Source organism: Pygocentrus nattereri, chromosome 4 (genome assembly GCF_015220715.1).
Source record: "Pygocentrus nattereri isolate fPygNat1 chromosome 4, fPygNat1.pri, whole genome shotgun sequence".
NCBI lineage: Eukaryota > Metazoa > Chordata > Actinopteri > Characiformes > Serrasalmidae > Pygocentrus > Pygocentrus nattereri.
Genome location: NC_051214.1, coordinates 35,918,036 through 35,942,929, shown reverse-complemented (window position 1 = coordinate 35,942,929; position 24,894 = coordinate 35,918,036). Strand labels below are relative to the sequence as shown.

The window sequence follows — 24,894 nt, the reverse complement described above, 5'->3', positions numbered from 1 at the left end:
TGATAAGATTTTAGAAATAGGGTTTCATACATTGTTTATTTCCTGTGTCAAAAATTTATTCACTAGTGGCACAATGTGACCAAACATGCAAGTCCCTTTAGCACCCTAATTTATTGTTTGGTAAGCTGTTGTGATAAAGCCTCAGTCCTAAAGCTGCAGTTCTCCAGTTTCCTGACTTTTTCTACTTTTTGCTCCCTGGGGAGGAGGCAGGCTGGGGAATCACAGGGCCAGGTGGGGCAGAGGCTAAACGTTTCCTTGTTCCATCGCTAAGGAGTTTGTAAACATGAGTGGAGAGGGTAACTGATGCCAGCACGTCGATCCCAGGAGAAGTGTTCAGCCTGCTACGTCTCTTGTGCCAATATGATACCTTAGCCTAATCAGTCCAGCCAGGGATCATAGGTAACATCATAATAAGTTAGAATAGATGTGACATTAAATAGGAAAATGTTTAATGGAGAATATTATTATAAATATTACCTATTGCACATCTCTTGTAGTGTGATGTTTTGTGACATGTAGAAGAGAACAAGCTGTTAATGACCTCTATAACCCCTGATAGAAGACAGCATATCGCTGTTGTCGGAAAAAAAGCCTTGTATCTCCATTTTTGTTGTTTTCCAGTTTTTGACATATTTTAAAAATGCCTGTTGCTCTTTACATTGAGTGTAAATTTCATGCTGAATGGATACTTCTCCTGTAAAGTTACCATATAGTGTTTTGGATGGTGGTATGCTGGTCAGCATTAATGGGAGCTGCTCCACTGATCACCACCAAGACAAGCATATGTTGTGTTTTGCATGCTTGTCAACCAGTTTGACCATGCTGGATGACCAACTAAACCAGAACTAGACCAGCATAAAATAGCATAAAATCTATGCTGGTCTAAGCTGTTTTTAGTAAGGATGACAGCTCTATGATGACCATATATTTTTGTATAATGACAAGCTTTTACAAACCAAAATTATGACAATTATCCTCATTAATTAATATAATTGCAAGTTTATTCTGAAATACTCATACACAAGGGTATTATAATGATAATTTAGTCATGCTAGTGTGATGGCAAAAAAGGCGGTCCACTGGCTTTTTGCTCATTGTTTTTCGTAAGCCATCAGTGGTTAAGCAGAGTGTTAGACAAAATTTTCATTGCTCATTTTCCACTCAATTTTCTTTTTTTCCAAATTGCAATTTACTTAATTTCCCCCTCATTTCTTTCTTTCATTGTTCTTGTAAATTAGTTTAGTACATAAGTTTAATGTAGTACAGTGTCAGCAACATTTTATGTTAGGCCCTGTCATTATCGCTTTTTCTTGTGTTTGTAACTTGTTTCTCCTTGTTTGTAATATTTGTCTTTTTTATTTTCCACAATTAAAGACTATTTGCAGTTAAAATAAGTTTGAGGAGATCAAAAACTAGTTAGACCTTGTACGCAGGATAGTAATGTGGGTGATCCAGGGGTGGACCTGCTGTAGCATACAGTCAATGGGGTGCTGACCTTCTCATGTCTGCGGGCTGGTATATTCTTGCTATCTGGGATTATGCTAATTTGGCTAATAGTTATCTTGCTTGCTTGTTACCTTAACTTATTGGCTGATATGAAACAATTTACTGCACTGTTCTGCCGACACCCACTCACAAAATGTCTGAAATTATACAGAATCTTGTAGAATCAAACAAAACTTTTTTTCTCTAAAGAGTTGAAAATATGAGCAAAACAGTCATTCCGTGGATGGTGGCTAGAATAAATGCTAATAGCATTAGCCTCCTAGCTATATAATCTTAACAAACTTTTTACAAAGTAATATTCTCTACATAACAATGGACACCTAAACATACCACTCTAGTTTATATTGTGGAAATATGCTCTAACAGGATAACAACAAAACAACAATATAATATAGTTAGACTAAAGTGGGGTCGTGTATTGTGGTGCAGCTTATCGTGTGTATAGAAGGCTAATGACCTGTTGGTCAGTCCCATAGAGGTTATTGAATAATTATAGTTGTTATGTTTCTGGATGATAAGCCTCGAGATTAATAACTGAATAATAAGCCCAGGGTTTAAGGGGTTAATCCAGTCTTTTCTTACAGACGAGCATCTCCATAGAGATCTGGTACCAGCCAATGGATGGGAGTGTGCGGGGCTGGAGTGATGGAGAATTCCTTGACGTTCCTGATGATCGTGATGGCATGTTCCAGTTTGAGACAGAGAGTCTTCTGTCCTCACATAGCCACAGCTCAGGGACACCGCCGGGACGATCCAGCCACGGCATCCCCACATTCCGAAAGTGAGTGTGGCCTAAGTTAGGCCATCATTATAACAACCATTATTCTCACCAGACAGTTCAAACGAATTCAATTGACCTATCCATGTGTACAAATGTGTTGTTTCAAAGCAACTGAACTCGGTGTACACGCTTTAAATAATCTTATGAGGAATTGTAGCACAGAGCAAAGTAAAAATATGGTAATTAGTCACATCTGACCACCGGAATGCTTATTTAGAGTTGCTACATAATGTTCAGTTATCAATCTTTCAGTTTAAAATGTTGGACTGTGTTGTGAATAATTGAATGTAAATGACAATAGCAGTTTTCCACTATGCTGGCTAGATACTGTACATCATAAAAAGATCAATTTATCCTTAAAGCATACAAGCAAATCTGTGAAACCTGTGAAAAAGCAAAATTATTTTTTTCTAGAATTTCATCCATCTTTCAAACTTTTCTGCATAGTTCAATCAACTGCATAAAAATTCATTTGTTGAGAAAGCGTGGTTAAATGTAAATTTAAATGTATTAAATGTGTTAAATGTAAACTGAATTTCTTTACAGTGATGGTGATAAGAACCAGGGGTCATGATGTCTACAACATGCCATTGTATTTACCAGTGAACCTACACATGTCTCCAGAGTTTTAATATGTACTGTTGATGATGGTAAAATAGTGGAAAGTCTGAAAAAAAAAAAAGTTTTCTTTTGGGGATTATTTTGCCTTGTCACTCCCCGCATGCCTCCACCATGAAAGGATTCAAAAATACATTGTAGCCAATGTATGTTTTGAAATGTCAACCATCAGACACTCCAGATGACAGAATATTCATAATTATTTTATGTAATAACTTTAGAGGCGTGAAACATTTTGAACAGCTGGTATTTGTCACCATCAGTGATTAGAAGTGTGTTTGTGAGACATAAATAAAATGAGACAAAATAAGGAACGCATGAACATCAACATCACTACCTTACTGCACAGCTCTACATCTATGAACGAAAGCAGCAATATTAATAATAATAATAATAATAACTCTGTATTTTTCTCCTCTGTAACTTTAATTCCATGAGAAAACTAAACTGTAGTATTTATAATGCTGTGAGTGCTTGTATTATTTTGTTAGAGAATCCCTGATGCTGCTTTATTGACATGTGCTGCAATTTTGTGTGAGATTTTGCAGAATAATGGCTACTGGATGACTAATATTCAGAACTCAGTGTTAGAGGGTGTTTTCCTGCTGAATAGTGTGTGGGATGCTGTATTGATTTCCACTAAGCCTGCCGGTCTCTACAGACCTGCTGATCTATCATACCCACCGTGTAGGTATAGCATGCTACTCTGTTTTAATCTGCATCAGTCTGCAAGAACACTAATCTTCAGCAATTGTGCGTGTGTGTGTGTATGTGTGTGTATGTATGTTGTGTGTGTATGTATGGGAGGAGGGAAATACTTATGAATGGATTAGAATGAATATTGGGTTTTTTGAGCTTCTTCACTTGCAGACAGCAGTCTGTAGAGCACTGATAGAGGGAACAGTGCTGAGGTTAGTAGTTAAATGCTTCAGGCCTTTCAATCCCTTCACTTTGTTAGAATCTGCTCAGGCAGCCAGGTTTAAAGACCTTCAGAGACACTTTAAGATTTGCGGCAAAGCCCTGGTGAACCCTCTAGAAGAGGAGATACAGGGAAAGTGTAGCTATCTTCAGGCTAGTGCAAACACCAGCATTATTTTCACAAGCATTACCATCAGGGCACCAATCAATTCAGTTCACATCAATTCAACTGACCTATCCATGATTTGCCCTAAATTCCAGTTGTTACACTGACTACACAGCTATGCTACCAAACTTGACTGTGTTATTGTAACTAATCAAAACTAGACAGTAACTAAAAGAGAATCTGCCACCACTGTTTTAGTCACTCCACAGTGAAAAACAGAAGAAAAGTTTGAGAAAAAATATGAATGTGACATGTGCAGGCATCTTTAGTGCCTTAATGGCGTTCAGTAAAAGGGAAATCATTAGCAAACAACATACTAGCTGAATGCAAATGACAGGTTTTGAATATTTGTGTTTAAGCTGGAGCTTGGAGGATATGCTGTAAAATGTGAATATACCTCACTGTTAGCTTGGTACTAATGTAATGTAGGGAAGCACATAACTAGCTAGTGGAAATTAGCATTATGATAATGGTGGTAATCAGGTAAACAAAGCTATTTACTAAATGAACTGCAAGGTTTCTGCATTAAACATTGCTATTTAATGATGCTCATGATTTGTAAATAACATTATCTGGTTCCCAGTGTCAACTAAAGAAAAACAGACTTCAAGTCCAGTGTTACTGAGCAGCTGGCAAGACAACAGCCAAGAGTTTCTCAATCATTTATCAAAATATGTTCGTATTTTTCAGTGGTATAATGACTCGTTTGCTTTCTTGATGCGTTGCTTATAATTCTTTCCAGTGCAACTATATGAAACATAAAAGTGATATTGTCACGGTTGGCTCCTCCCAGTCCTGTCCATGTGCTCATGTTTTGGTTTTGTAACTCCGCCCCTGATTGTTATCACCTGTCCCTCATTGTTCCGTGTATTTAAGCCCTGTGTTTGCCCCTTCCGTTTGCCAGTCTTTGTATCTTTGTACCTTTGTATCGTGTCTTTGTACCTGGTCTTTGGTTGTGTTGATTCTAGTCTTTGTTATGTCTTACCCCAACTCTGTACGTGTCGGCTCATTGACCCTGGACTGTTCTGACCACGACCCTGGATTTGCCCGTAATAAATCTCGCTTATCTCAGCGTGTGCGTCCGCCTCCTCGCTCCCCCTTACAGATATACTGTCACGATTGGCCCCTCCTAGCCCTGTTCATGTGCTCGTGTTGTGTTTACTTCCCAGTCCTGTCCATGTGCTTTGTTTTGCTTTTCAGTCCTGCCCTCTTGTTTCGTGACTCCACCCCTGATTGTCTCCACCTGTGTTTCCACCTGTCCCTTGTTTACCCTCATGTATTTAAGCCTTGTGTTTTCACATGTCTAGTTGCAGGTCTTTGTTTGAATTGTTGTTTGCTGTTTGTATAGTTTGGATTTGTTTGTCTGGTTGTATTTCATCATGTCTGTCCCTCATTCGATCCGTGTTGGCTTTATGAACCTGGACTGTCATGACCATGACCCTGGATTTGCCCTCAGTAAAAGACGCTTATCTCAAGTAATGGAAAAGAGAGAGAGAGAGAGAGATAGAAAGACAGAGACAGAGTGTGTGTGAGAGAAAGAGAGAGATAGAGATAGAAAGAGAGAGAGAGATAGAGATAGAAAGAGAGAGAGTGGGAGAGAGAGAGAGATAGAAAGACAGAGACAGAGTGTGTGTGAGAGAGAGAGAGAGATAGAAAGAGAGAGAGAGAGAGAGAGATAGAAAGAGAGAGAGAGAGAGAGAGAGAGATAGAAAGACAGAGACAGAGTGTGTGTGAGAGAGAGAGAGAGAGAGACATAGAAAGAGAGAGAGAGAGAGACAGAGAGAGAGTGAGACAGAGAGAGAGAGTGAGAGAGAGAGAGAGAGAGAGAGAGAGAGAGAGAGAGAGAGAGATATGTTGCCAAATTGCAGCAGATTAGGTTAAATAGCTGCAGGCTCCCTCCAGAGAGGACACTAAGTTGTTATTAAATTGTTATAAATTTTTTATTATTCTATTATTTAAACTCTTTGTTCTGATGTTATATTTCTCGTTGTGTTTTTGTCCATCTTACATTAAGACTTTTCACTTTTGACAGCTCTATTGTTCTTTGTCCTCTTCTGATGATTCACCCAGTATTTCTTCTCCTCTCTCTTTCACCTCATCATCTTAATCATTTTATCCTTTTCTTCATCCCACAGTAATGTTCTTCTGCTTTTCATACTCGCCCTCAGCAGCTCTCACCCCCCAGTGAGTCGGAGAGGTGCTTCTAATTAGGCTGCCACTTCCCATTATTCAGATCTCCATCTCATCATGTTGGTGTTGACTCACGCCTCCCTTTGTGCTCCAGTTAAATGGTGAAGATTAAGCTTTTAGATGATTCATAGTTATAAAGTAACTTGAGCGCATCTTCATCTGCCACTTACTGTAAGACAGTAGAGAGCAGAGAGGAAATCTTATGTACAGAAGTGAAATTAAATGATGTGATATCATAATAAATGTCTATCTTTAGACAATGATATATAGTATTTCTATATGTAACAAAGTAAATGATATGTACAGTGAATTATATAGTCTTAGCATAAAATCAAACAATTCTTCAACATCTCCACCAGAGATGCTAATAATTATAGAATAAAAAGTAAAATGTCTAAAATAAAATGTTCTATTGTATTCTTTGTTTTATCCTTTAACATTCCAGGCTTATTACATGCAAAGGCCTATTACTCAGTAGCTACAGGGACCTTTTCTTTTCTTAGGTTATAGTACTGTATATAATACACACTACATAGTACTACATGCCTTCCCCCCGATGACTGCTGGGATAGGCTCCAGCACCCCCTCACGACCCTGAGGGAGAAGTGGCTTAGAAAAAAAAAAGTCTGTGTGTACATAGTATATACTAATACTTTGGGCCCATGCCTTGGTAAAGGGGTAATCAGGCTTTAACATCTGTGGAAGTAAACAATTATTCATTGCTGTTGTAACAAAACCTTGTTTTGATGTGTTAACTTCACAGTAGAAGGACAAAAAAGCATCCCGTGTATGTTAATGATATAAGATTCATTCCATTCCATAATTTTGGTTCTTCTGTCTTATAAGGTCCATAAAAGGCAGCTGATGTTTTCAAACAGCCTGATGTGACAGACATTTTACTAAACTACACACTTAACAGTTCTTTTCATTCTCATTCTCCTTCCTCAGTGTCTCACTGTGTGTGAATTACAATCCTCCCCACAGTGTAAGTAATAAATGTGCTGCAATGCTGTGATTCTCTGTATTCCTCCCTCTGCAGTCTTTGTGCTTGCTTAGGTCAGAGAGTGATGCTGAGTTATGCTGAGCTTATGTAACCTATATTATCTGTTGGAGTTGCCCTGGTTACAGAGCAGCAGTATGCTTTGATAGAGCTGATAGAGAGACCAGTGACACCATGCAGTATAAGTGGCTTAAATACTGAGTGCTTGTTTTGGCACATTTTCAGGACAAATATGTCTTAAGAAAATCAAACTAACCTACAATGACAAGACAAACTCAAAATATAAAAAATATAACTTTTTATATATGTAACTTTGTAAAAACATAACATTGCAATGCCAGGCCACATTCTGTATGTGTTATAAAGGCATTGGTGCATTATCAGAGAGTGCAGGTGCTAGCCTGACCTTTCTGCAGCCTTCCTGTCACATGCATCACATTCGGAATTTGGAGTGTATATTTACAAAAAAACTATGAAGTTCATAAAGTAAAACATAAAATATTAGCTTTTTATACCACTTCCTATTTAATACACAATTTAATGCAGGTCAGACAGATTTTACTATTACTTCCTTAGCAATTCACATTCTGTCCTAACTTTTCTCTCCTTGACAAGAAGTGTGTATTTTGGTGTGTGTGTGTGTGTGTGTGTGTGTGTGTGTGTGTGTGTGTGTGTGTGTGTGTGTGTGTGTATTTGAATTATTGCCAGACACTTTTCTTTTTTGGGATAAGAGTGTAATTCCCACTTCAGATATGAAATAGCATCTGTTTGAATGAGGAAGTCCAGGAGAGTATTCAGAAGAAGAAGGCAGCTAAGAAAAAGTGGGATAACCAGAGAGATGAAGGAAGTAGGCAGGAGTACTGTGAGGCTAGACGCATAGCGAAAAGAATGGTGGCAAAGGCAAAAGCTCAGGCCTATGATGAGCTGTATGAGAGGCTGGACAGTAAAGAAGGAGTATATGACTTGTATCGCTTGGCTAAACAGAGAGATAGAGCTGGAAAGGACGTACAGCAGGTTAGGCTGATAAAGGATAGAGAGGGAAATGTACTAGTGAGTGAACAGAGAGTGTTGACTGGATGGAAGGAGTACTTTGAAGAACTAATGAATGAGGAAAATGAGAGAGAGGACAACGGGGGGAGAGATAGTGGATCAGGAAGTGCAGAGAATTGGTAAGGTGGAAGTGAGGGCAGCTTTAAAAAGGATGAAGAATGGAAAGGCAGTTGGTCCAGATGACATACCTGTGGAGGTATGGAGATGTTTAGGAGAGAAGGCAGTGGACTTTTTAACCAGGTTGTTTAACAAAATCCTGGAGAGTGAGAGGATGCCTGATGAGTGGAGAAGTGTACTGGTCCCCGTTTTTAAGAACAAGGGTGATGTGCAGAGCTGCAGTAACTACAGAGGTATAAAGTTGATGAGCCACACCATGAAGGTATGGGAAAGAGTTGTTGAAGCAAGGCTAAAGCGAGAGGTTCAGATCAGTGAGTAGCAGTTTGGTTTCATGCCCAGAAAGAGTAACACAGATGCAATTTTTGCATTGAGAGTGTTGGTAGAGAAGTACAGAGAAGGTCAGAAGGAGCTACATTGTGTCTTTGTGGATCTAGAGAAGGCATATGATAGGGTGCCAAGAGAGGAACTGTGGTACTGTATGAGGAAGTCAGGTGTAGCTGAAAAGTATGTTAGGGTGGTGCAGGACATGTATTAGGATAGTGAGACAGTGGTGAGGTGTGCAGTTGGAGTGACAAATGGTTTCAAGGTGAAGATAGGGTTACATGAGGGATCAGCTTTGAGCCCCTTCTTGTTTGCAATGGTGATGGAAAGGTTGACAGATGAGGTCAGGCAGGAGGCTCCATGGACCATGATGTTTGCAGATGACATTGTAATCTGTGCTGAGAGTGGAGAGCAGGTGGAAGAGAATCTGGAGAGGTTGAGGTTTGCACTGGAGAGGAGAGGAATGAAGGTCAGTAGAGACAAGACGGAATACATGTGTGTGAATGAGAGGGAGGCAGGTGGAAAGGTGAAGATGCAAGGAGTAGAGGTCGTAAAGGTGGATGACTTCAAATATCTTGGGTCAACCATCCAGAGCAATGGACAGTGTAGAAAAGAGGTGAAGAAGAGGGTGCAGGCAGGATGGAGTGGGTGGAGACGGGTGTCAGGGCTGATGTGTGACAGAAGGATAGCAGCAGGAGGAATAGTGGATATATTGGTCAAAGAATGTTGGAGATGGAGCTGCCGGGTAGAAGGAGAAGAGGTAGACCTCAGAGAAGGTTTATGGATGTAGTGAAGGTGGACATGGAGATGGTTGGTGTAAAAGTAGAGGAGGCAGTGGATAGGGCAAGATGGAGGCAGATGATCCACTGTGGCGACCCCTAAAGGGAGCAGCCGAAAGAAGAAGAAGAAGAAGACTACTTGTGAGCATGTGTGTTCATGTGTATGTGTGTCTACGCTTCATACATGTATGTATGAGACAGGAATACTATTAAAGAAGTGGGTCCATTTGAATAAGTGTGTGTGTGTGTGTGTGTGTGTGTGTGTGTGTGTGTGTGTGTGTGTGTGTGTGTGTGTGTGCGCTTGTGGTTGAGTGAAGCTGTAGTGAAGGAATCCTGGGGGAGACAGCAAGGTTTCTGGGCTCTAGTAATTGCCTGCCTTCATTTTGATTACTGGAACCCCTATCTCGTCTTCTGCTCCCTCCATCTCTCCCTCTATTTGCCTCTCTCCTCTCCTCCCCCTCTCCCTCTCAACACCCCCCCTCCACACCCCCCCCCCCCCCACACACACACACAGAGTAGCAATGTGGTCTCCGAATCAATCCCTGTCTGCATACAGCTGCCTCTGTGAGCCAAAAACTGCACCATCCTGTTGCAGCATCATTGTGATTTATTGTCATACACAACTGTAATTTAAGAACTGGAGATACACAGTATTACTAGTCTACTGCAATGATTCATTCTGATTCTAGATCACCAGAACCATCTTATCATTTTATTTCCATCTGTATGAGTGTGCATTTATATTAATTTTCTGTATCACCAAATACATTTTAACCCCATAAAATCCTGGGCGTATTAGAAATTAAGGCACATTATTCAATAACTACAGAGACTTCATTGCGAACTAGTTGAGCTATGTGTGTAATAAAACCTTGCCATTTAAGAAGTTAAAGAGTCTCAGCTGTGATTATATCAGTCTTATAGCACATGCACATGTACATTCGACACTTTGTAGTTAAAGTCAATTTTCAATATTTGAGCCAAAACGTATAGAAAACCTGAAAAGCTCCTAGAGCGATGCAACTTTTCCAGAGAGCTATGAAGATTCTCATATGCTGCATGCTTCTAAAGAGCTGTGAGATTGACTTAAGCAATAATAGATAACAACAGTTGCTAAACAGTGATTGGAGGACTAAGGAAATAAAGAAGTGCTTGTGTTAGACTACCTCAGTTTCAGATGTGATACAGAGAATGTCATGATTTTGACTGACCACAACACAAAGACATCACAGAGAACAAGTCTAATGTCTGTATATTCAAAATAATCAGCACCTATAATTTTAATTTAATAAATTTAAGATACCAACAAATTTTGTCTACATTTTAAGTAATCTCTAGCAGGGGGCTTGACGTCTTTTTGGGGCCAGCAAAAATCAGCTTAGACCTTATCAAGGGTGTGTTTGGCATGTTTTCAGGCCTTATAGTTCATTATGACTGTAGATATATGTGCAGTCGTGAGCTCCTACTGGTGTAGGTTCAAACTATTTTTTTAATCTTCAATGGGGCATGCAATGTACTAAGTGCTTATATAGTGTTTATATTCATATAGTATATATAGTAACTTGTACTCCAGGAGGGGGAGCATGGAGCAGAGCAACTCTCTGTTACTTGAGTGCTAATATCTCCTGCTTGGGGACAATCTTCAGCCTGCTAAACAAAAACTTGAGAGTGAGAAGCCAGGACAGTCAACACCACTGATCACTGATTTATTTCTAACCAAATTTCATAACAAATTGAGATCTGGAACCTTGGACTTGCTTAATATTTCACATGATAGTTGATCTGAGCATCTGTATCTTCAATTATTTGGGCAGTGTTTGAGAAAACACGCCTCATAAAAACCTCTCATGAAAAGCCTTTAATATCACACAGTATAATGGCTAATTCAGGATTCAGTGGCCATGTCCAGTTCCAAAACGTTCTTTCTTGTGTGAAGTCATACTAATTCTGTATTGGTATAAAGAAATAAAGGTATCGAAGGCCAAGCTTAATTTGACACAGCCAACGGCAGACTACCAGCTTAGTCTCTTTGAGCTTGATATCTTTGCATTACGAACAGGAAATTAAAATTTGACAGCTCCATTTTCTCTGCTGTGTTCTTAACTTCACGCTTGTCTTCATGTTATACTTTACTCCGAGGCTCTAGAGATAAGCTCCATGTTCCACTGAGTCCTGATTAGATTACTATTACTGTGATATTGACTATGTGGATGAATGCAGTCTGTTTTTTATTAAATCAGCAATTCACTGTTTGTACTATAATCACTATAGAACCAAAGGAAGTTCTTCTGTGCTCCAGGGTCATGTTACTATAGTGTGACTCATTATCCTCATCTCTCCAGAAACGTGGAGATGACAACAAATGGAGGTATCACAAGTGATAATTAGATGGATATGGATGTAGCATCAGGGTTAGATTAATACTGAGGGAAAAAAGCACATACCGCTTGTGATCTAAACCATGACAGAAACAGTTATACTTTTTTTTATGTTTGCTGATCAGCCTGATGAATGACGCATTTGATAATATCAGATGATAATTATGATTTGGGCTGTGATTGTTCATCTCTGCTCTGCGCAGCTTGATGTGATAACAGCTTAAAGGAAAGTACGAGCCTGTTTTAGAAGAGCAGGGATATGTTCCATTTTGCTGCTTTTTTCCTTGGTGTTGGTTCCTTCTACCCCCATTTGTTACTCTGACATTAAAATGTCTCATTCTTTCTCTCACCAACATATAAAGCCGTTTGTTATCAGCTCTGCCGAACTCAGACAGAAGCCTCTATTGTTGTTAACTCTTTATTTATAGAGTCCATATAATATTTTTATAATTATGATTTTTATCATTTTCTCATTCTAAATTGTTTTTGTGATGTCATGTAAATCAACATGTTTAACTATAGCTGTGTCTGATGTTTTCTCTTGCCCATTAACATCAAAATTATAACCAGTGTTTTAGACTGCACTGCTTTTTGAATGAGGCACAATACAGGACAGCCAGTCAGAACACAGGTAGTTTACAGTACAGTCTTAAAGCCCAGTCATGTTAGTATTTTGTCAGTGAAAGCTTATTCATTTCAGTGGAAATGATGACTGATTTGTGATGAATGGTTTTGTATCAGTATCTGAATATCTGGATTTCACTTGGGAAATTTTGTGTCATTTTAGTGAACATGCAAATTTGATTCCTCAACTCAACAGTGTGTGATTTCACATTAAAGCAAACACAGCAAGTAATGTAACTTATGATCTGGTTTGCAAACTATCAGCACACTTGCTGCTGTAAAGCTAACCCGTTGCCAGTTTTCCTGTTCCACCTTAAACGGTAGAGCAGTCACATACAGGCATCTCAGCTGTAGAACAGAGCTGCTGCACAGTTTAAGGTGAAACAGTAAAATAGGTGAATAGGAAGCCAATTTCAGTCTCGTCAACTTTGAGGAATATTCTGTGAAGGAATGTTTGTCAGGTTGCTGCCACCTGAACATTTCTTAATGCACTCCACCATGTTGCATGCACAGGGCTGTGTGGGCAGTCACTGTCTTTGTCTCCTGGGGAGGGCAAAACGTAATGTGGGGAGGGCCAGTGTTTTCACAGGGCAGGGCTAACATGCACTTGCGGCTGGACTGGCTATGAAAACAAAAAAGAGAAGCTCCAATTACAGCACACACAAAGGGGATGTGACTTCATTCTCTGCTCAGAAAATTAATTACATAGAAAATAGTTGTTTGCTGCTATATTGGTCACACTTTATTTGGATGGTCCCCATTAGATGATCTACAAATACTTATATTATTTACACATTTTCTGGTGAGTTATTACTATCAACAACACTAATGTTAGGATTTAGGTTTAGGAGTAGGTATAGGTTTTGCCTTGAGGTTAGCGTTAGGATGAGGATGAGGGACAGATTTAATAGAATCACACGCAGCTTCAGGTTCAGTTGCATTTAATAGATATTTAGTTGAATATTAGTTAAAGATAAAGTTACAGTGCAGACCATCCAAATAAACTGTTACCCCTATATTAATGTTTAAATGTTGTTCATAGAACCTTTAACTGGCTTAATTGCACATTTGCGTTTTATTGTTTTTGGAGGATTTTTTTGTTGCAAATCTTTTGGTCCAGCCTTGGTCACCCTATTTCACAACCCTGCATGACGTGTTAAATTCAACTGTGACTGCAGATTTAAAGGTGCAGCACCATAAAGCTTGTTTAAAAAAGATAAAGAGTAATAAATGAATGATGACTGTTTGTTAGATGAACCCACACAAACAGAGTAAAAAGGTTTTTTTCACAAATAACAAGATGGCAAAATGTTGTTGCACCTTTAGCTCAAAGAAATACATTAATATACTGTGCAGGCTTGTTGTCAATGTCTGTTATCCTGGAAATGGGATGGGGCATTCACAATATGCCTTTTTAAGGCTTCTGCACACTTCTGCTTTGACAAGTACTTAAACACAATAAATCGATTTGAGGGAACACCAGTGTCCGAGATCATAATGATAAATGGAAAATGTAAATATTTCTATAACAATACACAGACTAAAGCAAGATTATACCCGCATGCCCCTAAGTATGTCCTTTCCTAAAGCAAATAGCAACCATTTACTCAATTATCCTATTTTTTCAGGACATAACACAGAGCTGATCCTAGTTCCTATTCCTATTCTAGTTTCAGTTTTTCTGCAAAGGAACTAACATTTGTCCTAAATCACACCCTTCAGTCATCTCTTACTCTCCGTTACCTCTGTCAACATGGTAGTCCATTAGCTTGTGGCACTTGCTGATTTGAGCTTTTTCTGTATTTTACTACACTGTATTATAGACATTTTGATAGCATTACCTTGGGAGGACTGCATTGCTGCTGTTTTTATTTGCACTTGTCTAATGCATCCTGTATAACCAGGGTTAGAATAATGATCTACATTTTATTGTACATAGCTATAATAAAGTAAAAGTGTTTAAGCTCATACAATTAACAATTGCAAGACTTTTTTACATTAAAATAACTTCAGTGCTGATCATGCTTTGTGAAATCCAGACTAGCATGTCTACATTGTCTTAAACCTTTTCAATAACATTTTCTCCCCAAATTTATCTACTAATTCCCACCCACTAGCTTGGTTTGTCCCTCATAACACAATGTTACCAAGCTGGAAGGGTAGAGGCTAACATATCCATCCTCTGACACATGTGAAGCCAGCTACTGGATAGCATCTGCCACTGGGTATGCATGAGTGATACTGCTGGAGTTATTTATGATGTCAGTAGCAGTCAAGAGGTGGCTTGTTGCAATGACCCAGCCCCAAGATTGTGGTGTCATCTGATGCACTGTCCAAGTGAGGCAATGCCGCAGACAGTATGAGAGGGAACAGTGGCACTGCAAGTGAGCATATGTCCATGCTAGGCTAGCTGTTCCCTGGTGAAGCACTTCTTCAGTTTTATTCTTTTTACTGAAAATTCTATGACTCAGCTATAACCTTGTTTTTCTAGGTTAACCATGTTTTTATTGTTTGTATGTTGGCTTATCCTGGCTTTGTAAAAGTTATGGCAAGAATTTTACCCTAGAAAGAACTTCAACCAGTATACATGTGTCAGTATATCCATTATTTTGCTAACTGTCATTTCTGGCAGTTAACAGATGCCTACGATCAGCTAACATCATGAAGGGGGCGAGGAAGGACCATTTCAAATATTTGAGTCATTGGAACAGCCAATGGATGTTCAGTTGATTTCATGCTGATTAATTAAACTCATGCTGGGACTTGTTTGTCATTTTTATGCTTTTTGAACAAAGGATTTATACTTTGCTTTAGAAGATTAAATGTTTGGTGTTGTCACGATTGGCCCCTCCCAGTCCATGTGTTCATGTTTTGGTTTTGCCCATGTGCGTTTTTGTTTTGGTTTAGTCCAGCCACTTGTTTTGTAGCTCCTCCCCTGATTGTCTCCACCTGTTTTCCACCTCTCCCTTGTTATCCCTGTTGTATTTAAGCCCTGTGTTTGCACGTTGTGTTGGCTGGTCTTTGTATCGGTCTTTGTCCTTGCTCTGTTTGATGTTTGCTTTGTCTGTGTAGTTAGTCTATTCTGGTTTATGTCATGACTGTACCACGATCTGTACGTATTGGCTCTTTCACCCTGGACCGTTATGACCCTGATTCTGGATTTGCCCTCAATAAAAGTCGCTTACCTCCGCACATGCGTCCACTACATCGCTCCCCGTCACAGGTGTATAGAAATCAGCTTAGAAAATGGCAGATTGTTTTGTGTTCTATAGCTTCAGTGTTCCAGGTGAGTTGGGCCATTGGTTTGCACTGAATTTATAATGGTAAGTAAATTTGCAGTAACACTGAGTCCACAGTTTTAATAATCAATATAGGCTTGTTCTGAGTAGGTGAAGCTTTAATTTGTCTCCTTTTCTTCTCACACAAATGCACATATGAATATAATGCAAATGTCTCTGCTCTTAACACTCATTCATACAAGCACACTGCCCTTCTGAAGACATTTCAGTTCATTAAGCAAAAGTGAGACAGTACTATGTTTTTTTTTTCAAACAATGTCATTAACAGAAGCAGAAAAAAGAACAAGCCCAAAATATATCCTTATAACATCACTAAAAATATTTATTATTTATTATATTTTATTATATCTTACGTGCTTTTTTCCAGGTAAAAAAAAAGATGTTAAGTTGATTAATGAAGCAAGCATTAAAGCACTGGTCCCATTAACTTGAACTCACAACAGTACACTCAGCCATCTGTGGCCAAGACACCATAATTGCCCTCGCTGTCCCTAATTGGATAGGATGGTCCTTCCTCTCGCAGAGTCACAATAACTGATGCAACAGAATAGAACAGAACAGTTAGTGTTCTACTCCAAGCATGTTGAGCTGTCCATTGATGATTTGTTAGCTGGAGTTTAAAAGGATCCAGCAGGCCTTGGAGGAAGCACATGCTAGCTTTCACCCTCCTAGCCTTGTGGCAACATGTGATAGGAGAATTCATAGCTAGTGGGTGGGATATGACTAAAGTTTTTATATATATATATATATATATATATATATATATATATATATATATATATGTATATATTATGTAAGTGCCCTCCACTAATATTGGCACCACTGGTAAACATGAGCTGTACAGCCTGGATGGGGTACTTTTTTGCATGGCTATGGTCACATGATTCAGATGAGACCAAAATAGAGGTTTCTGGCAATAAACATTTGGTGTGGACACACAGTTTATTGCAAAAAACATTTTGGTCTGTTTTGGTGTCATCTGACCACTGAAAGTCCTGCAAACTGTAGGAGCTTGAGCTTGTTGGTCTTTGACAGAGTCTTTCTTATTGCAACCTCCCCAAACAACATGTGGTTATATAAGTGGTATTTGATAGTAGTTTGGGTGAAGTTGTGACCCCAAGACCTAACTAATGCCGGCAATTCCCATCTGTGATCCTTGATCATTCTTTGTCCGCTCTAATCATCCTCCTGCTCATTGTGCATAGGGTCAGTATAAACATATGTCCTCTTCCCAGCAGATCCTTAACATCTCCCTTTGTTTTAAGCTTCTTATTTATTGCCTTGATAATGAAAATGGGCATTTTCAGCTGTTTAGCTATTTTCATGTAGCCATTTCCTAATTTGTGCAGGTCAATAAGCTTTTGTTGTACATCACTCCTGTATTCTCTGGTATTTTTCATAGCGATTAATCAATCAAGCAACTTTTATTAAACCTTAGAGAACATTTACAATGTTGCTGAGTTGATGCAGGGAAAAGGGATTGATAATGTGAAAAAAAAACATCAAATAATGAAAGTAAATTTATTTTACAAAAATCACTCAAGTCAGGTAAGTATAAAAATAGAAACTTAAAAATAATAATACAGTAATAAAACAATAATTAAAGTGTAACTAAAATGTAAAAGTGGATGAAACCAAAAGAAGTTAAATAAAACAAAAAGCAGGATAAGATCAAAAAGAAAACTAAAATCCATTCAAATGACTGAAATAATGATAAAATAGTCATAAGTAAAACACAAATAAGAGTATGAATAAAACGAATGAAAAAAATGGAAAAAATAAAATAAATAAAAAGATGGAAAAAGAGCAAAAAGATGGACTGGGGACATTTGGCCTGTATGTCATCTCATATACATTTCCCAGTGAAACAGGAAGTCATGGCTAACCATGTAAGTGTTCCTAATCGCTCAGATGAACTTAAAAACATGCATACTTCAGTTGCATTTCACCCTTAATAATTTCTAGGGGTGCCAACAATTGTGGCACACAGAGTTATATTTCTTCATAACAAGATTTAGTTTTTTCTTTGAATCATTATATCTTAAATTAAGGTTAGATTTTTGCTGCTATTTTAAGTGAAAATCAAAAAGAATAAGTAACTAAGAATATTTTTACATCTCATTTAGCTCATTATTATCAGAGGTGCCAGTATTAGTAGAGGGCACTGCATAAAGGCACTTATAGTACCAGTCATACTGCTAAGAGTGTGCTAAGCTGCATCAAGGCAAAGGTGGGCTGCTGTGAAGAATCTCAAATAGAAGATCATTCTATATTACTCTAAATTGTTCTCTAAAAATAAGCAAAACCCCTTCATGAGTAGATGTTTCCAAAATTTTAACCAGTTCTTATTGCCAAGCACTTTAAAGAGATCCGTCAGGTTCCTCAAACTGCCCCTTTAATGAGTTTCTTATTCCAAGCAGCAGATGTCCGCAGGTCAGCAGTGAGCATTCCACCGTACAGTGAGTGGATTAACCCACTGAGCAATCTGAGACGGAGCCTTTGTGCTGTGCGACAACATTGCCAGGCAGCGTGACAGTTTCTCTAAGCGGAACAGCGCACTGCTGAAAGACTGCTCTGGATAGATTTATTGAAAGACTGTGAGAGCTCAGTGAAAGAAAATTGCCTGAATATTAACACGCATAAGCATCAGATTTTAGCTGCATAAACTTTCAATAAGCAGGATACGAAAGAATAAGGCTGAAAAGAGAAAAAGACTGATCTAAAAAATATGCTGTGGTATGTATCAAGTATACTGTATGTGTATAGGTTTACATGTTCTCAGAACAGTCCATGACTCAACATCATTGATTGTGAAGCAAAACATGCAACCAAATTCTATTACTGAACTTTGAAGGTGTGGAAAAAAATCCTTGTAGATTTCTTTGAAAAACTTGAAGCATTTCTCCTGAACAGAATGAAAACTGTAATAAAAGCAAAGGGTGGACACAGTAAATACTGATGTTCTATTTAATTGTTGATGCATCTGTGCAATTTTCAGTTAAATAAATGTTTCCTGACACGGACAAATGAACTTATACTTAATGGCCATTTTGACTCGAAATTAAATAAATGAAAGAGTGGTCTCTGAATTTTACACAATAATGCACAACTCCAGTCCTCTTGCAAGTTTAATTAGGTGTGTTTGAGCAGCTAAATCACCAAATTGTCAAAGTGTCATTGATGGTATGAAGAGTATAGGATGAAGCACATAGTAAGGGTGCTGTAGTATATGAACAGAATGCACTACTCACCCACTACATTATGAAAGCATCATGACTGGAATTAAAATTAAAATGCCCCAATTAAAATTCCCCAAAATCACTTAAAAATGTAACTCTATTAAAGTTAAAGATAAAGATTTTTTCTTTCACAGTTACCATTTTGGAGAGATAAGGTTTTGTTTGTGATAGTGTATTTATTGTGTTGCTTTGAGCTTTATTCACTGTCCTGCACTGGAACTGCAGGTGACTAAATGGCTGCTTGTTTTGGAGAGTTCAGTTTACCTCTCACTATCGGTTAAGATGGATGGAGGTATTTCATTAAACAAATTGATCTCCTCCTGCTCTAAAAATCAACTAGCCAGTGTTGTATTTCATCCCAATCTAATTACATTTCCAATCTCCGGTTGCTGGTCATGCCAGTTTGTGCTTGTTGTTGGACATTTGGGAAGGTCCTTTATATGCTGATTTCTAGAGCAAGATCATTTGTTTGGTTTTGTGTGCTTTGGTGTCTTTTTTCTGCACTACACAGCTTTAGCCCACCTTTTTATTATTTGTGAGTTTTTTAAATAAACCGTGCATTAATTGTCTCCAAATGTAGTTAAGAAGTACCATGTAAGCATTATAGAGTTTCACCCTATAGTTAGAATTTTCCCTGATAGTGATATAATTATCATTACCAGCTGGGCTAGATTTATTACTACACATTACTGCTATTTTTTAGTATTGTGCAAGTTTGCCAGTATTTTGATTTTCAACCAAACATTGAACGTTAATAGTGTTACATGCTGTCTGAGCAAAAAACAAATTATTGGTAAGACTAATGCTACAAATTTGTAGGCACAACCCATCATCCAGTTCAGTGTGCTAAGCTGGGTCTAGTCTTAAATAGAGGAGAGGGTCCTTCAAATCAACCAAAAAGCAAAAGCAACAAACTAGCATGCTTCTTCTGAAGAAACTTATCATTTTTCCTGTTGACCTTAGATTATCTGCTGGAGTCTTTTCTCATCTCATCAATCTCCTCAAGCTTTTGTATACATTTTTGTATACAACCAAAAATTAGAATGAAAGACAATGAAAGAACCATAAATCACATAATATCAATACTGCTTGATATCATCTTCAATATTATCAGCCCAAGGCATGTGTGTGTGTGTGTGTGTGTGTGTGTGTGTGTGTGTGTGTGTGTGTGTGTGTGTGTGTGTGTGTGCACATGTTGGTTTCCACGAATGCCGTCTCAGGTTCCGTGTTCATTGTTGACCCCCCTCTTACTCCCACTAGTGGCTCTGCCCCCTTGACTTTACTTAGATTAGCCAGTTGTAATGGACACATAGCCAGGCAGCTGCTCAGGACTTTATTTTGGTCACTTTGGAGGTCCTTGGAGGTAGTGAGTATCCAGAGTATATGGTATGTACTGTTTACACATGAATTAGTTTATTAATCAGTGCTCTATAGGACTTCTGATCCCATCTGTGTGATCCTGTATGCATCTTATCTGATGGTAAAAAGAGTATTTGAGGTGTTGTGCTGGTGGGATTGATACAGATTTTGAATATTTAAGACGGATGCGTTCCCAGTAATGGTTTAGATATTTTACTTTATTGTAGATATGAGTGGTTGTAACTGATTTAGTGAATGTTTATTTATGAATATGTTTGTGATGCATGTATGTGGGAAGCATGATCTGAATAATTAAATTCGGTCTGAAAAGTTAACCATCATTTAGACTGCAGTGATCTATTCCTTGAGTCAATAAACAGTACTAATGTTGACAGTCAACAGTTTGTTGAGAAGCATTGGGAAGCATTGTCTTATTCCAATATTCCAGTGATGCAATGGTTTCTTGTTACTTTTTTCACTTTTACTCTTGGTAGTTGTCGTTTAGAACAGATCGTCACTGTAAAATGAATCCTTTGTGTTGTAACACTTTGTGATGTAAATTGGTCAATTTGTACATGGATTTGAGGTTTTGAGTAATTGAGTAGGCGTGTCTGTCATTTTTGCACTAATTAAGACTTTTAAAAGAAAGACAATAAGGAACAAACCATTCTCAATAGCTTTCATCTGTTCTTTGACACGGATCTATATCCACAGCTAATTGGCCAATCGTGCCCCTCTTGTTAAATTATTAAGAGCTTGCATTTGTCGAGCCAGGCTGTGACATCACCAGTCTTTTGTAGTCATGTTGACATCCAATCGGGATAATATCAGTGCAGTGTTACCGGATACTTGCGGTTCTATTGTAGCTGGGTTTTTCTCCGGTGAAATGCCTGTCTCATCAGGGTGATAAACATCTCTGAAACTTTCCATCAGGAGGTACTGAATGTAAAACATTATAAATGTGATGAAAATGACGAAAATACAAACATACATATATATATATATATATATATATATATATATATATATATATATATATATACATACAAAAAAATACAACATATTTGTAAAAGATTTGGAAACACTGAAGCTTCTTGTGAAATTTTACAAATTATGTTTTTTGTTGCTGCTAAATACAGTAGTACTGTACTGATGTACAGTACTATGCAAAAATCAGAAACTTTTAATTTCCATTCAAAATGGAAGAAAGAAAGAGTCTTGTTTTTTTTTACTTGTCTTCCTTTGACTTTTATATATATAACCAAACTGGAGTCCTGAACCACCAAAACTGTCACCATCACTCAGTTTGTAAGTGTGTAACTGTGATTACTTGGATTGTGAGATGTAGAAAATGCAACTAACTTCTGAGTCCGAGACTAAATTTTGGCAGTGTTAAAAAATATCCCTGCAATTTCAAGCAAGTCTCCTGAAAAAGAATGTAAACTGTAATAAAGGCAAACAATGGACACACTAAACTTTGAAATATTTGATTTTATTTTTGTACATAAATGGAATATATTTTTATGCTGCCTGACATTAATAAATTCATATTTTGTATAAAAAATTAAAATTAAATAAATAGATAGGGTGGTCTCTGACTTTTGCACAATACTGTACCTTTACTTTAGATCTAAGTCTTCATGAAAAATCATGAGAATATCATGATTTCCCAAAGCCCAAAGGTGTTTAAACACCTGGAAGGTTTGAGTGCTGATGAATATTGCCGTTGCAACAAGTGGATACAAAGCATGGGTTATTGAATTATTTCCAAGGTAGCACTTGAGTCTGAAAAGCTGGAGGTCCTCAAAGTGTTCATGGCCAGAGTACAAATGAAGAAGCTCATTTTATAAAGGCACAAAATTAAATATTAATAATGTCTGCATGCCTTACTCAGCAGTAATATGCTGTAGCTCAGTTTTTCTCAGTTGCTTTGGTGCATCTGAATTTCTCAAAATTACTTGCCCAACCTTCGCATCAGTCACTTGTGCACTTCATGAAATAATTAATAGCAAGTCCTTTGGCATAATCGTATAAATGATTTTGTGCAGTTGTCTGCTGTTATCTGCATTATCAGTTGCTTTTGTCATGTCGATCAAAATATGTTTTACATGATCTCTGTTGAACACCTAGCCATTAGGCCATTGCATAAGCCATTGCATTAAAAAATGCTGAACCAGTTGTTGTGACTTGTTAAAGAATATTTTATACCTTTCTATTGGTCTTTTTTTGATAAATGTGTTCTGAAGTGATGATTAGATCTAAGATGAATCATTACTTTTTACTGATGGAGGGGAGTGTGTGAAGCTTTAGATCAACCAAAGATCAACCAATTCTCTAAAATAGCTCATGAACTGTCAATTGGCAGGCATGTATACACTGAGCACATCACAGTCATACAATTTCTGACAATGGAAAAATGACAAGGAACTGTAAGGGTCAACAGCCAGAGAGAAGAGGAGTAAGGATGTGTGGTAGAAGGAGGAAAAACAGAAGAAAAGGTAGAAAAGTCCAAGGACGTGGACACATTCCTGATAAAATAAATGCCAAAATGTGGACCACATTATCAATCATGGCCTTACGATATACACTCACTGGCCACTTTATTACACTGTGCTGGTAAAAGGTTGGACCCCTTTTGCCTTCAGAAATGCCTTAATTCTTCATGGCATACTTTCAGCAAGGTGTTGGAAACATTCCTCAGAGATTTTGGTTGATTATTTGAGTTTCTGTTGCCTTTCTCTCATCTCGAACCAGTCTGCCCATTCTCCTCTGACCTCTCACATCAACAAGGCATTTTTGTCCACACAACTGCCGCTCACTGGATATTTTCTCCTTTTCTGACCATTCTCTCTAAACCCTAGAGATGGTTGTGAGTGAAAATCCCAGTAGATCAGCAGTTTCTGAAATACTCAGACCAGCCCGTCTGGCACCAACAACCATGCCACGTTCAAAGTCACTTAAATCACCTGTCTTCCCCATTCTGATGCTCAGTCTGCGCTTCAGCAAGTTGTCTTGACCACCTCTACATGCCTAAATGCATTGAGTTGCCGCCATGTGATTGGCTGATTAGCTATTTGTGTTAACAAGCAATTGAACAGGTGTACCTTATAAAGTGGTCAGTGAGTGTATGACAACGTGTTTGGGCTGTTTTGTTCATAATCGATAGTGCAGATATTTGTCATTCTGACACTGACGTGTTCATTGATATAAATATTTATTTTTGGTATATGAACTAAGGATTTTCAGCAAGTCACAGGCTTTTGCTAGTAATCCACTGTATCATGCTGTTTGTACAAATTGTTTTTAGAAATACTCTGACTGCTGTGCAAATATTCATGATGATTCCAGAAATGCACCAAAACTACTGAGAATAACTGTAAATACAGTCTATGCATTTTAAGTAAGGAACTTTTACAAATTCAAATTGTATTCAGCTCTTCACAGAAGCACAGGTATGAAGGAATGAAAAAATAAGTCAGTGCTGAGGTTGTTGTTATTGTTGTCATAATCTGTATTTAAAATCTTGTCTTATCTTGAATTTCAGAGCAGGAAAAGGAGTGTTTTCAGCCATGAAGATTGGAAAGGTACGCAGCCACAAGAAAGGAGGTAAATATCTGCATCTACAGTTGAATTATAAGCGTTCCTCCAAGAAGCTGGGAAATGTTTTCCACTCTAGTTTATTCAAAGCGAGACAAAATAAAAGCAGACATACAGAAGATTCCTCAGAAGATCCCCTAAAGCACAACATTTGCTTTTTTCCATATGCCAAATGGAGAAGAGGACTATGTCAGCAGTTCTATACTGTACTAACAGTGCTCAAGGTAGAGGCATAGAAAAAGAATTCCATTCTGGCTTTACAGGCACATTGAGGAACATCAAGCATCAGCTTGCCTAATTAATATAGCATTATAGCAGGGGCAATAGTGAGTTAAATCGTCTGGGAGCCCATCTGCTCTGTGTTTTTGTTGTGCATCAGAGAATGTCATTGTAGAGTGTTAATTAGATATTATCTTTTTAGCAAAATTTCCCATCTAAATATTTTTGTCTCTTCACATCTAGATGATCCTGCCATCTTGGAAACGGAGGATCTTGATCGTAAAGCTATGCGTCTAGGGGGTGGGCTTGACCCTGATACAATCTCATTGGCCTCCGTCACTGCAGTGACCACTAATGTGTCCAATAAGAGGTTAGTATCCACTCTTGCAACTCAAGTCTGATCTACACTGTATGTGCAAAAGCATCAAGACACCCTTTTTAGTTCTTCAGTTCAACTATTTCAAGGTACTTTTCCACAGAAGGGTATTGCCAGTAGAATATGATGCTCTGGAGAAGCTGCACACGTGTTCCACCATGCCCAGTGCCAAGCAAGAGGTGGATAAGGCCCCCCGGCACGGGGCTGTGGAGCAGTAGAGCTGCATTTTGCGGAGTGAATAAGCTCCATTCAGTACATTGGGGAAGACCTGGAGTGGAGCGTTCAGAACTTATCATCCAACCAGTATCTGATCTCACTAATGTTCTTGTGGCAGAATGCAATCAATTCCTCACAGCA

General features: G+C 38.2%; 1 protein-coding gene across 17 annotated transcripts in view; it reads left to right on the top strand.

Moving 5' to 3' along the window:
* Positions 1 to 24,894, top strand: part of otofa (otoferlin a) — a 125,675-nt gene that overhangs the window by 57,163 nt on the left and 43,618 nt on the right. For all 17 annotated transcript variants that reach the window (XM_037537792.1, XM_037537789.1, XM_037537791.1 and 14 more), the window contains exons 5-7: positions 2,091 to 2,287; positions 23,890 to 23,951; positions 24,405 to 24,531. In XM_037537792.1, coding sequence (XP_037393689.1) covers positions 2,091 to 2,287; positions 23,890 to 23,951; positions 24,405 to 24,531 — 386 coding nt within the window. The remainder of the gene's footprint in view (positions 1 to 2,090; positions 2,288 to 23,889; positions 23,952 to 24,404; positions 24,532 to 24,894) is intronic.